This window comes from Gallinula chloropus (genome assembly GCF_964237585.1).
Source record: "Gallinula chloropus genome assembly, chromosome: 1".
In the NCBI taxonomy this organism is placed as follows: Eukaryota; Metazoa; Chordata; class Aves; order Gruiformes; family Rallidae; genus Gallinula; species Gallinula chloropus.
This window is the reverse complement of record NC_140085.1, coordinates 79479774-79493147: the sequence shown is the minus strand read 5'-3', so window position 1 is coordinate 79493147 and position 13374 is coordinate 79479774. Positions and strand designations below refer to the sequence as shown.

General features: G+C 43.1%; 1 protein-coding gene across 1 annotated transcript; it reads left to right on the top strand.

Annotated features, from left to right (window-relative positions):
* The first annotated feature begins 4524 nt into the window (after positions 1-4524).
* Positions 4525-12930, top strand: STRAP (serine/threonine kinase receptor associated protein). Its single transcript, XM_084279582.1, has 10 exons — positions 4525-4727; positions 5892-6027; positions 6779-6860; positions 7123-7195; positions 7776-7872; positions 9312-9449; positions 10013-10149; positions 10884-11033; positions 11578-11643; positions 11966-12930. Exons 1-10 carry the CDS (start codon positions 4616-4618, stop codon positions 12025-12027), a joined length of 1053 nt encoding a protein of 350 aa, XP_084135708.1. The 5' UTR covers positions 4525-4615; the 3' UTR covers positions 12028-12930.
* The last annotated feature ends 444 nt before the right edge of the window (positions 12931-13374 follow it).

Sequence of the window (13374 nt, the reverse complement as noted above, 5' to 3'; positions counted from 1 at the left end):
TCAAGGCTAGCACTCAGTTGTAATTATTCCCCTGGTGAAAACACAGCAACATGCTCTGCAATTGCTCTCACATATCTGCACGCAACATCTGTAACACATCATCCTTCAGCAAACAGCTATTCCCCTTTTGGTTTTTTTCCCCTAAATTATTTGTACAAATAAGCAGGGGACATGTCTCCAAAGAAAAACTGAACAGAGGTAGAGAGCACCGATGTGCCCACAGATTACACTGAACGTTTCACAACAGATAAACCTCTTATCCCAGGCTGGCTAAGGAAGGGATGGCACCTAGAGCCTTAATGTACTAATAAATATGCAAGGAGCTCCACTCAGTGGCGAGATAATGCATTTCCAGCTATGATACCCAACAACGCGAAGAGAAAGGAGCCTTTGGAAAGGTAAATATGTATCCTGAACACCATCCACTTAATTCAGTCTTTGCATGATTTAGTTTAATCAAAGAAACATGGCCTTTCACTAGGATAGCTTTATTCATCGTCAGCAACCCTTTCTGAGAAGATTCAATCACTGGCTGTGTGGAAAGCTGTTGTTTGATCAAGGAGGCATTGAATTATACATGTTAAGTAAAAGGGAGCCTTTGCCAGATGCTTTATAACCCATGATTGACATACCTGTTATTCCGTGCAGTTAATGGGGCTAATTACTCTGCATGATTACAAGGCCCTGATTATTCCTGACAAGTTGGGGTTGATCAGTATCCAGTAATGTTACGAGACAGTTATTTGGACAATAAATAGACAAATATGAAACTCTCAATAAAAAAAAAGGTTTGAATCACATCTCTTTGTAACATTACAGGCATCTGATATATTACCACCTTGGCTAAAACAATAAGACTCGGTATTAACTCAGTATTTTTATTTTAATCATGTGAGGCTTTCATTTCTAAGTAACTACTTTTTCCATCTTTCCTTCTTTTTCTTGTACATTTACTCAAGACTTTCTTGGAAAACTGAGGCCTGTTTCACAGCTCTCTACAAATCTTTGTATTAAAAGTAGTCTAGGCTGATGGCACAGAATTATGCAATTTATCAAACTGGGGGTAATAAGTGTGTGCAAATGCAAGTAGGGAGCAAAAAGGTAGGGGAAATGCCAGAGGAGATGCTACTAGGGCCAAAGGCTGTCAGGCTCCAAGGGAGGGAAACAACAGCTCTGAGCACAAGCAGAGGAAGCACATCTGATAGAAATGGTCACATTTGGATGTTGCCCCTCAGCAAGAGCTCACTGACAATGCTGGGTCAGTTCAGCACTTCCTTTTGCTCCTTCCTGCTCTGTGTGTATTTGAACCCTTCCCTTCTCATACCCATTCTCTGTTTGAAATGCTTCCTCCTGAACACACTTCTCATTCCACTTGCAGCAGCTCCAAGGCAAAGTGTTTCTCCTTCCCCAACTGCAAATGTGCTACGTGGCAATTAATTGTTTCCACTCCCTGTGCTCAGTTTGAAATTTATAGTTAGCGCTGGGATAGAGATGCAGAGCACACTCTGAAATGCAGCAGAAGTCTGATATGGCTGCTGAACGAACTGAGAGAATGATGCACGATGAGTTAGGCCTAGCACAGACTTCAGAGATTCTCACGATGTTCTGCCTCGGTATAAAAGATTTAAGTAAAAATGCAGAGAGCTTTACGCTCGGTATTACTTCTGTATGTCCTTGGCCATAGCTCCCAAAGAAAAGAGAAGTCTCTGCTGCTTTGCAGAACTGCAATTTGAAAGGCGATATCCTTCTGTACCGCTGTCAAATCCAGACTCCAGGGACCTCATTCCTACACTGCTTGTCCAGCCATTGCGGAAGGCAAAACATCAGTTTCTGGAAGCTGCTGTCTGGTAGAGAGGACAGGGAGCTATAGCAGGTGGGGCATGAGGCCAGGAAGGCTGCGGGTGAGTGTCAGGCTCTGGCTGGGAATCGATCAAGCACCTACAGCTGGAAGCAGACACGGGCACCGCATGGGGTTGGGACTCATGTCACCTTGTATGTGCTTGCAGCGAGTGCACCCACCCGCAGATGTGTAACTTCTGTGAGACTGGGAGTAGCCAGTGACAGTCAATGCACAGAGGTTTCTGCCCAGCACGATGATTTTCCTCAGGATGAAACGCAGCAGTCGGCAGCACGGTGCTTAAAGTCTGCCTAGGTCCCACAGTGGGTATCCAAGTCCTTAAGGATCTGGCTGCAGTGACACCCATCATGTTTCTTACCAGAATTTTTGTGTTCTGGCAGTATGTGAAAAATGTAACTCCTGATACTACCTGAGAGTTTTGCTGGGCCTAGTGGGATTTTTAATATGTCTGGATTTCATAGGTTTCACATCTCCGGGACTTCTTTCCTTTCTCATTTTCAGCTACTTACTGGCAAATTGGAAGTATTTTTGCCTTTGTCTGCCCGTTATAGATTTTGTGTCTTCCTAAGTGGATGTCATATTGTCGCTCCGTGCAGGTGGAAAATCACACTCCAGTTTAATAGAAGACAAAAATCAATCAAAGCTGTGAAATCTTTAAAAATAAACGTCCCTAAACACGATCTTCCCAAGCAGCATTTCTAACTCGGAGACATAATCCTATGTTTAGAATAGGATTTGAAAAACGCAAAAGTAATATATTGTTTCATCTTGTTTTAAACATAAGCTTAGGTAAGGGATCTCCACCTATTTTTCAGCCTAGTTTCTGCCCCATTCCTATAAATGTACTTGTTGGCGTGTAGTGGCTCATATGCTTAGGAATTAAGAAATGACAAGGAACAGGACAAATAAGGAACATACCTGTAAGGTTTAGAACACTAATATACTATGACATGGTGGAAACACTGCTGTAATTTGAAGTATAATACAACTGCAGTTAACTTTTGCACTGCGAAGTTTCAGCTACTGTACTGAATACAAATATTTTGTACAGTAAGGTCTCCAACTGTTCCTAAGGATAGGATAAAATAGAGATATTCCTCAGTCACTGTTTTACCAAGAGAAACACACATGTTTTGGGAATTCTATTTAATTAAGTCTTTTAATGTTAATTTCAAAGGTTTCAGAGATGCCTTTGAAGTCCACACAATTATAATCTGTAGTCTGCGACTTGACAGATTAATACACAGGCTCGTGTCAAATCACTGTGAGAAACTGGTGTCTCTGTTAGGAAAAAATCCAGAAATCTCAAATATACTGAAAAGGTCTCTGTGGTGGTCTGTGGCTGTGCATGGAAAAACTGGGTCTGTCAGTTACAGCAACAGCATGTGTGAAAATGGGTCATGAAATTGCAAATCATTGGGAGTTAGAGAACTGGGGGGATGGGGGTGAGATGGATGTGGGGTGGATGGTTGGAGGGGGACAAATTAAATACTGGGTGGTCAGAAACTGGAACACGGTGCCTGTGCTTTAACCGAGGAAGACTGAAGAAAGCTTAAACTTCAATCATCTGTTAATGATTTAAATGCTTTTCCTAGTTGTGAGGCTTGAAAAAACAGATCAGGAACAGCCATTCCTTCACCCTGTTGAAAGAAGAGAACATGCTTCCTTAAGTGAGGCTGCCGACACATCTGGACGATCCCCTCAGTCACATGTGCTGACTTGTCTGGCCCTGTGTGAAGCCAGGAATTGGACTTGATCCTTAAGGGTCCAACTCAGGAGATTGATCTTCAATGTATGATCTTCAATAGCTATCTTTAGGTATTTCTTAGGGCAAGCCTAGACACTACCATCAGCACGGCTCCCTCATCTTTCATGTAAACCCAGCTGGGCGCTGCTCTACATCCCGAGATCCCTACGTAGCCCCTCCAGCCTGTCTTCCCACTGCTTCCCCAGCTGACCGGCCCCTGCAGCGAGCCAGGACAGGAGCTCGCCCTACAGAATCACGGAAAGATAGAATCAGCGGGGTTGGAAAAGGCCTTCCAGATCAAGTCCAACCCTCAGCCCTACAGCACCATAAACACTAAACCGCCTCCGAGCCACGAACAGCTGCGCTTCCTCCCTTCCGGCAGGACTCCCTTGCTGCTGGCTCAGGAGCCTGAAGAGAGCGGGGAGACAGCCACCGGGGCACGAAGCGCCAGCTGGGGCGGAGCTGGGCAAGGGCCGCGCCAGCCCGGCCACCCGCGTGGGATCCCAGCTGCCGAGCGGCTGGGCCCGCCCGGAACGGCTGGGCCGAGAGCTCCAAGTCAGAGCTAAGGCGCGCCGGGGGGCCCGGGGCCTTGTGCCGGGGCCCTGTCCCGGGGCCAGCGAAGCACTGGCCCCTCCGGGAAGCGGGAAGGGCGGGGAACGGGCCGCCGGCGGCAGAGCCCGTCACGGAGGGCCTCTGGCAGGCCGGGCACGCCGCCGCCCCTCGGTGGCGCTGCGGGAACGACAACCCCCGCCACCCCAGACCCGCCTCCCCCCAGAGGCGCCGCACGCCAGGATCCCCCCCCACCTCCATCTACCCCCGCCCTGCGCTTGCGCGCCCGCCAGCTGACGTAGCTTCCGGGCCGAAGCGTTTCCGTGCCGTCATTTCCTCCCTCGCCGCCGCTGCCGCGATCGCCGTTTCCTGCCCGGCCGGAGCGGACTCGTGTCCCTTCCTGGGCTCCGTGCGCGCGCGCCCCGCCGCCGCCCCGCGCCCCCTCTCCCCCCCCCGCCGCCATGGCCATGAGGCAGACCCCGCTGACGTGCTCCGGGCACACGCGGCCCGTGGTGGACCTGGCCTTCAGCGGCGTCACCCCCTACGGCTACTTCCTTATCAGCGCCTGCAAGGGTGAGCGCGGGTGGGCAGCGGCGGAGGCCGCCGGCCCTCCTGGGTCAGTCTGGCCGGCGAGGATACCCTCGCCCCCGGGGAGGGGGGATGTGGGAAGCGGGGGGGCTGGCCCGCGCCTCCTCCCCACAGCTCGTAGGCCGCGCATCGCCTTTCGGGCTGGGGGGAATGCTGCTGGATTGAGCTGGGGCGCGGGAGGAGGCCGCGGGATGCCGGGGGGTGGGGGGGCTGCCGGGGGTGGGGTGTGGGCGAGCGGCCGCTGCTCGGCCGGCGAAGCGCTGGTACGCACAGGGTAGTGCCGGCGTGCTACTGAGTGGAGAAGGGTGGGGGGAAGCTGATTTTTCCTGGCGCTTGGTTACCGACTTGGCCTGGGGGTGGGTCTCAAAGCCCGCATTCGCCCAGTCTGAAACCGAACGGGGGGGCGGGAGGGGGAGGCTTTACGGGATTTAGCTCTAAAAGTGCTCGTTTCTGCGCTCCGTGCTCACGGGCTGCAGGTTTTAAAGAGCTCCCGTTTAACCGGGGCAGCTGCCTTGCTGGACATAGAACGATGACGCCCGCCTCCTTTCCCATGAGAACTCTCTTCTCGTTACGGGAATAGCATCTCCCTTTTATGCGTGTGTATGCTGCTCTTATGTGCCTCTTCGTAAATTTAAAAAAGCGTTGCTTTCTGCCTTGGAGTGCCTCCAGTTCAGCTCTGCATCTTGTCTGACCAACTTTTTGATAGCCTCCCAGAAAAAATAATCATGGGAATAGCTTTCAGTTTAATTTTTATGACAACCCTGATACATATTTTTGAATGTATCTGACTGCAAACGCAAGACTGAATGCTGCTAATCTGAAAATATTGTTCTAAAATGAAAACCCAAACCTGTCCTGCCTGGAGAAAATTTTGCGTCAAACTAAAACAGAAACAAAGTGCTTCTTTCTATCTCACTTCTGCCTTTATGCAAACCTATGGAGACTTCTATCCCATTTAGAGCCGTATTTTATATTTCTAACCGTATGTAGCAAGTGTAGCTCCATATCTAAGCTCTTCAGTTAAACCACCTTGCAAAGAATAGCGTCATAAAGTAAAGTGGTATTTCCATGTGTAAAGGAGTATTTCTTTTAAAACAGCTTCCTTTTTTTTTATCATGTTACCTGAATATTGGTTTTGTTTTTGTGAAGATGGCAAGCCCATGCTGCGCCAGGGTGACACTGGAGACTGGATTGGCACGTTTCTAGGTCATAAAGGTGCTGTTTGGGGTGCCACTTTGAACACAGATGCCACTAAAGCAGCTACGGCGGCAGCAGATTTTACAGCGTAAGTGGTTAACTGTCTTTGAAGCCTGTGTTTTTATTTTAGTCTGAAGTGCTCTTTGGGGATGGATAACTGTAGCAAATAGCCAATTCATTTGTTTTTCTTTAGTAATCGTTAGCTTATTTATAGCCAGCCAAATTAGAACCTAGACTTTTAGGTCCTTGAAAGCAGTAGTTAATTCCATAATGATGAGCAACTATGATTGCTTCCTGGTAAATATACTTATTCTAGCAAACCAGTGTGGTAATTAACATTTCTATGCTACTCTCATCTCTGGCACTGTAGTTAAGGCAGAATTTTAAAAAGCAATTCTTATTTTGCTTCTATAAGTTTTCCTCTTCTTGTTAGATGAAAACTGTTGTGAAAATTCTAGTGAATTATTTCTTTGATTTTTTTTTTTTGGGGGTGTTGTTTATGTTCTTTACAGCACTTAATAATATTTGGCAAGCTGAATCCTGTTCAAGGTCAGTCTCTGCTAATGAAGTTCTAGAGAAGAACTGCCTTTGTCTTAAAACTAAAATGCTCCTTATTCTGCTGTTAGCCTGAAGAAAAGGATAAAGGGAAATGGTAGGATAGCATAAAAAAAAGCTTTAGTAAAAGCCATATATTGTCCTTGTCTGACTTGGCTATAACTTGTAAGAATGTAGCATTTATAAAACGTTATGGTAGTGCCAGGAAAGATTGCTTACAAACTAATCACATGTTGATTTGTCCTGGTGTTAGAAAAATACAAATGTTTTCTTTTGCCATTTAGCAAAGTGTGGGATGCTGTGTCAGGTGATGAACTAATCACGTTGGCTCACAAACACATTGTCAAAAGCGTGGATTTTACACAGGTATGAAAAACCTTTATACCTTATTAACCTGGGAAGTAATCTCCTCAGTATGATTTGCTATTACTTACTTTGCTACTTGTTATCTGTGTATCTTAACAGGTAAATAATCTGGCATGTTGCTTCAGGTTCTTATGATTATAGCTTAAAAGCAGTAAGTGTGTTAGAGGCTGTCTGAGAGAAAGAACTGTTGTTTTAAGACTCATGGTTGAAGGTTGCTATTTTGATTCAAAGTAGAGTTGACTCTTTATAACTTCTGTTTCAGGATAGCAATTATCTGTTAACAGGTGGACAAGATAAACTGTTACGTATCTATGACTTGAGCAAGCCTGAAGCAGGTGAGTCTCCTTCTAGAACTGATTCTTGGGTTTTTTTGGGAGTTAAAGTTCTGAAATGAAGAGCTACTTTATGTTGTGAATCACAAAAAAATAAGAGTTGAGGACTGTTTTTTACAGTTGTAGTGTCTGTAACTTTTTGCTATAGTAAGGTACTCTGTATGTGTGAAGTTTACGTGTTTGTGGGTAAATTAGTTTATGTATAATGGACTTTAAGGGTAGTGTGTTTCAGTTCAGTGCAGACTCATTAGAAATAGGTCTAATTAATTAAAATTTAGTCATCTGAAAGAAAAAAAGTCTCCATGTATGTGTGTATGAAATTCATGTTGATGCTGAACTACTGATGATTGACAGAAGCTAGAGAACCTTGATGTTAAACTAGTGAAGCCTTTTAAATTTAGGCAACCAGATACCCAAATTACATTTATCCTGTCCCTGGAATAAGATCTACAAATAAAGTCGTAAGTGCTTGAAGTAATTTTACAGTCATTCTAGTAAATGGAAATAGCTGAGAGCTCTGAAACTGTTACATGACATTATTTCATTTTCTTGCATGTATTGAAACCTTTGGCTTTATTTTCAGAACCTGATGTTGTCAGTGGACACACTTCTGGCATTAAAAAGGCTCTATGGAGCAGTGATGACAAACAGATTCTTTCAGCTGATGATAAAACTGTCCGGTAAGAAAAAATAACTTTCTGTTTTCTAAGAAGTTTGCTTTTATTTACTGTAATAAACTATGTGAGAAGATAGTTATGGTTTTGTTGGGTTGTTGGTGGGGTTTTTTTAAAGGATATAAGTAACACATGTTATTTAATCCCAGATTATTACAGCTGCGTGCCTAATACTGTTCTCTTCTGCTGTTAGAGACATAACTTTTGTAATAATTCTAACATATCCCATAAACATGTCCTCCCTGGTAAGAACCATAGGATATCCTGGGTTGGAAGGGACCAATAAGGATCATCTAGTCCAAGAAGGGGTGGTCTTGGAGAACTGCATAATAGAATGGGTTTATACCTTTCACAGTCCTAGATAAGATAAATTTATAGATGAGATCTTGTGCAAAAGCATTATTTCTGCCTTGTCTTCTGCAGTCCAGCCTTGAAAGATGCACAAGGCATGGTCTAGCCAGGCACTGTGAAGAGTATCTGGAAACAGTGCACAGTTGATAGATGTAGGCCTGTTTCTGTGGCATGCTGACAAGTTGGGTTGGCTCTAGTGTCACAGTTAAGTGTTTATGCTCAGCTGGTAGGAGATGTGCTGAAACCTAGACAAATCTTGCTGCTGGGGAGATGAATTGGCAAAGATCCTTCCTCAAACTGTGCTGCCCAGGAAAGATGGGAGATGGGCCTGAGTGGTTCTTCAGCTTTCTGGCTGATACAACCAGCGTCATCTCATGCCTAGCTATCTCACCATTCTTATATTATGGCACAAAGGAGAGAGAGAAATAGAATAGTCTTTTCTGCTTTGTGGAAGGAAGGAAGGATGAGAAGGTTACTGCTGGTTTCCTGTAGTCTTTTCAGCTCCCATTCATTTCAGTTTCATAGTGTTCAAGATAGGCAAGAGCTTGGTCTTGTTTATTTTTATCTGAACTGTAGAAATAGAAGTTCAGTGGTCAGCTCTTAGTTGCCCTGCTACAACAAGTTCATTACTTCTCTGTTTAGATAGCTCTTGCACCCCTAAATAGAAAACTATATGATCTTAAATGAATCTCTTTTCTTTGTATAACGTGGCATTACATACCTCTGTCTGTTGAGGTAAAAAGGCAGAATGGAATCTTCAAACCTTGCTTCTAGAAAGCTCTATTGCTCAGGAGATGTGGAAGAAGATTTTTAATCTCTAAAAGAATTCTTGAGTAGTTAAATGGTATGTGTACCATTTAATGCTGTTGCAGTAAGCTTCAAAAGTAGCAGCATTTCAAAGTAAGCATGTTGTAAAACTTTGTCTGGGCGAGAGAGAAGATAAGTATGCAGCTGCAAATCTGAAGTACCTGTGGAATCAAATCATGGTCTTTGTTAGGCTGCTTTTGTGATCCAAATCTTGCCACGCATGGGAGGTGAAAACTTTGATTTGCTGGAGTCATCTGAGTCTCTTTTCATTTTTGTTTCTTCTTAAGCCTCTGGGACCGGAGTACCATGACTGAAGTGAAGGCACTAAATGTTGCGATGTCAGTGAGCAGCATGGAGTATGTTCCAGAAGGACAGATACTTGTGATAACCTATGGGAAGACTATTGCTTTTCATAGTGCAGAAACGTGAGTCCAAAACACAGAATTTTCACAAAGTTGAGTAATGAGTGTGGTTTAAAAACTGACTGTCCAAGGCCAAAGTCACCAACTTGTCAGAACTGGTGTTAGTGGACATCTTGACTTGTCATCTTTTCAAGGGACAATTTTCAATGAAAGGACTGCTCTCTTCTAAAATAATAAACCCCAACTGTTTTTAAGATGCTAGACTGTAGAGGTTTGGTGCTGGTTTTGTATTTCACACTAACTGTAATTATGGTGAAATAGGTTTCATCCAGGGTTCGGTTCATTACTTTCCAAAAAATTGATTATCTGGACATTTCTATGATGTCTTCAGAAAGGAGGTTACACACTTAAACTTATTCCAGAAGGTAGTTCTGCATGTGTGAGCTTTTCTTCCAACTTGATGAGCGCGATTTGCCAGTATTAAAACTTGTTTCAGAAACTGTGTGTGGGTGTATTCCCTTTTCCTTAGAAGCAGCTGTGATGAGCAGAACCACTGTTTCTTGTCTCTCAGGATCTGTTTTTTTTTTCTTTTTAATGAACTCTGTTAACAAACTTTTCTCTCTCAGTCTAGAGCAGATTAAGTCTTTTGAAGCACCTGCTACAATCAATTCTGCATCACTTCACCCTGCAAAAGAATGTTTGGTTGCGGGTGGTGAAGATTTTAAACTCTATAAATATGACTATAATACAGGAGAAGAATTAGGTACGTTTGTCTTATGTTATCAAAAGTGAGCTCTGAAGTGAGTATTAGGTTAATGAAGTAATGATTCACAAATTCAACTGATGTACCATATTAAGTCTCAGCATAGCATGCTATGCAAGAGAATGAAAAAGTATATTGTTAATCATGTTTTTCTATCTCATTGTACCCATTGTAATTCTTCTTGGACTAACTGTAGTCTTCATTAATTAGCTCTCTGCACCTATTTAAAAGAAAAAGTTGTCCATCTGTAACTTGTGTCATACTGTAGCATTCATTAGGTATGTCTAATGAGTTGCAGCTACTGGCTTTTATGAAAAATGTGGCATTTCTATGCTGCTTGATGTTGGCCAATTACGTATTTTTAAAAACTGTGTTTCAGAGTTTGTCCACTTGAACCCATCCTTGTTAAAATTGTACATGTATGGAGTGAGTGGTTGAAGGCACAGAGCATGTGTGTACTCCATGCTACTGGCTTGCTTTGTAGTTTTGCCTTGAATAAACAAACACCCGCTTTCTTGCAGTTGTTAAAGCATTAATAATGTTATTAATTAAATCTAAATTTGAGATTGCTGAGTTGCAAATTAGATGCTAAACAGAGCTTCTATTAAAGTTAAATACTGAGAAAGTGACCCCCATTAGTACTTTTTGCCTTCTTCCAATCAGTTGGTAGTAATTTTTGTCAATAGTTGTTTACTGAAATTTGCAATTAATGGTCTTTCTGTGTTCCCTTATAGAATCTTACAAGGGACACTTTGGTCCGATTCACTGCGTGAGATTTAGCCCTGATGGAGAGTTATACGCAAGTGGCTCTGAGGATGGTACACTACGGCTGTGGCAGACAACAGTAGGGAAAACCTATGGTCTTTGGAAGTGTGTAGTTCCTGGTAAGTGTGTGCTTGTTCCTGGTGAAACTTGCCTGCTCCCTGTGCACTAAGTGATACCCACCATAAATGGTAAACACCTGAGATTCCTACAGTAACTGCTGTCCTCTGAGGGTCTCTGTGTCCACTCAGGTGTGTAGCGATGGAAGGATTTATTTCGGTAGCTGCCATGTAAGCCATTTAACGTCAGACCTGTAAGCTTACTGAATGTAGACACTTTGCGTATAGTGAAGCAAATACTCTGATGTATCTTTAAGCTATAGAGCAAGAAATAAGCAGTGCTGTTTTTATGAATCTTAAGGATATGAGAATCTCTAGGAAGATGTGTGAATGATTAGGCTTAGCTTATATTGTCCTTCGGTTCTGTAAATGTGTAGGGGGTGGGTGGGAAGCAATGTTGGTAAGACTGCAAGGGAGTATCCAGCCATGGAGTTGCTTACCCAACTCTTTCTCCTCAAGGTTAAGTGGAGGATTTTTATATTTTATTTACTAAGGTGGGTGAGGGGAACTGAAGGTGTTGACTTTTTTTTCTCCTTCCTGTCTACAGAAGAGGAGAATGCAGAAGCAGCTAAAGCAAGGACCACCCTTCCAGGAACTGCGGAGGAAGAAATAGGTAATGCACTGAACTGCCAGCTTCCACTCGGCTAAGCATTAAGATCAGTTAAGGTGGTGATATTCTTTAGTATGGATGGAAGAGTTAGTTTTCCTCAAGTACCTTCTAGCATTTTTCACTCTTCTTTAAAGATCTTTGAGTAAGTTTTCCTGAAAATGATCATGTGGTAAGTGTCAGATTAGACTGAGCCGATGGCATAAAATAACTGGATCAGGTTAAAGGGGAAAACACACTGAACTGGTCTTCAAGTAATACCTGCAACATTTCCTTGGTTTATATATTTAAGGTGAAGTTAAATAATATTCTTTTTATTTAATTGCAGAAGAGCTTGCCTCTGAAAACTCAGATTCAGTGTACAGCTCAACTCCTGAAGTCAAGGCCTGATCATTGCAACTGTTACGCAGCACATGGACATACACGACTAAATCAAGTGAACAGTGATAAACGGCAGCCTTCCAGAGTGCGCTCTCTACATAAGGCAAAGATGGGCAGTAATTGATGAGAATGCGGTGGAACTGGCTAGGTGTTGTCTGTAAGAGAACTGAGTATCCACAACAACATCGAAAAAAGACAGGTAGTAGAGTTTTGCTATCTCTTTAGCATAACTGCCTGCTGTCTTTTCAAAGAAGCGTGCAAGCCAAGATCCAGTCTCTCCAATTTCGATTAGACTCATTGTAGTGTGTTTTCTTTAATATGGAGAAGAGATACAATGACTTTCCCCTTTGTTTTTGGTTTGTTGTTTTGGTTTTTCTTTATTGAAAGTTGGAAAATTTGGCTTTAGTTAAAAAGAAAGGCTTGTGTACTAAAATAATTTGATTCGGGGTTTGTTTCATTGTATACAACTTCTGAATGTTTAACTATTTTCAGTTGTCTAAATAAAATGCCTCTCAAAACTTGTATCTTACTGTTGAGCGTTGGGTTCATGAGATGGAAAAGGAACCAAGATAATTACATAATACTTTCTAGCATCTTGGTTTTGCTTTACAGAGAGAGAGCAATAAGAATGTTTTAGTGTTGGTACAGAGGGTGGCAAGTTCTTTGATCTGTAAGCTTTGTGTCTTTTTTTTATTCTTTAAAGTTTGAATGTAAACATGAGTCTCTAAAATCAAAAGCAGTGAGAACTCCTAAATTAAATATGCTGCCTGAAATATTTGGTTGTACTTGAAAATCTCGGAGGTTGGCTATGGATCTGTGTAAAGCTTGGGTTTAGTCCTCCAGACTGGATCAAAAGTTACTCTTTCAAGGTTACAAATCGTATTTTCTTCATTAAAGAAAATATTGCCATTCTCCCACTTGTCATTTCCTTTTAATATCATGCTGAAAGGTTTACATGAGGTATTCTTTACCAAGAGGAGAAAAGTGATACTTTTCCATTGTGAAGGGCAGCCAAACCCTGGAACAGGTTGCCTGGGAAGGTTGGGAAGTCTCTATTCTTGAAGCTGCTCAAAACCCAACTGGACAGGTCCTGAGGGAACATCCTGCATCTGCTTGAAGAGGTGGTTGGACTCTGGTGGTTGATGGAGGTTCCTTCCAGCCTTGACTGTTGGATGGGGTGCAGAGTAAGAAAGAAAACAAAGAATGATAACTATGAATTGGGGTTTCTTAGTCAGAAATAATGTATCCTTAGTACTATCCCAAAATTAGTTTTGCAGTTAGGGAGTTTGAAAGCAACTTGCACCCCTCTGACTTGAAGGTTTCAGCCCTGTCAATTTCCTTTTGAGGGCACCAAAT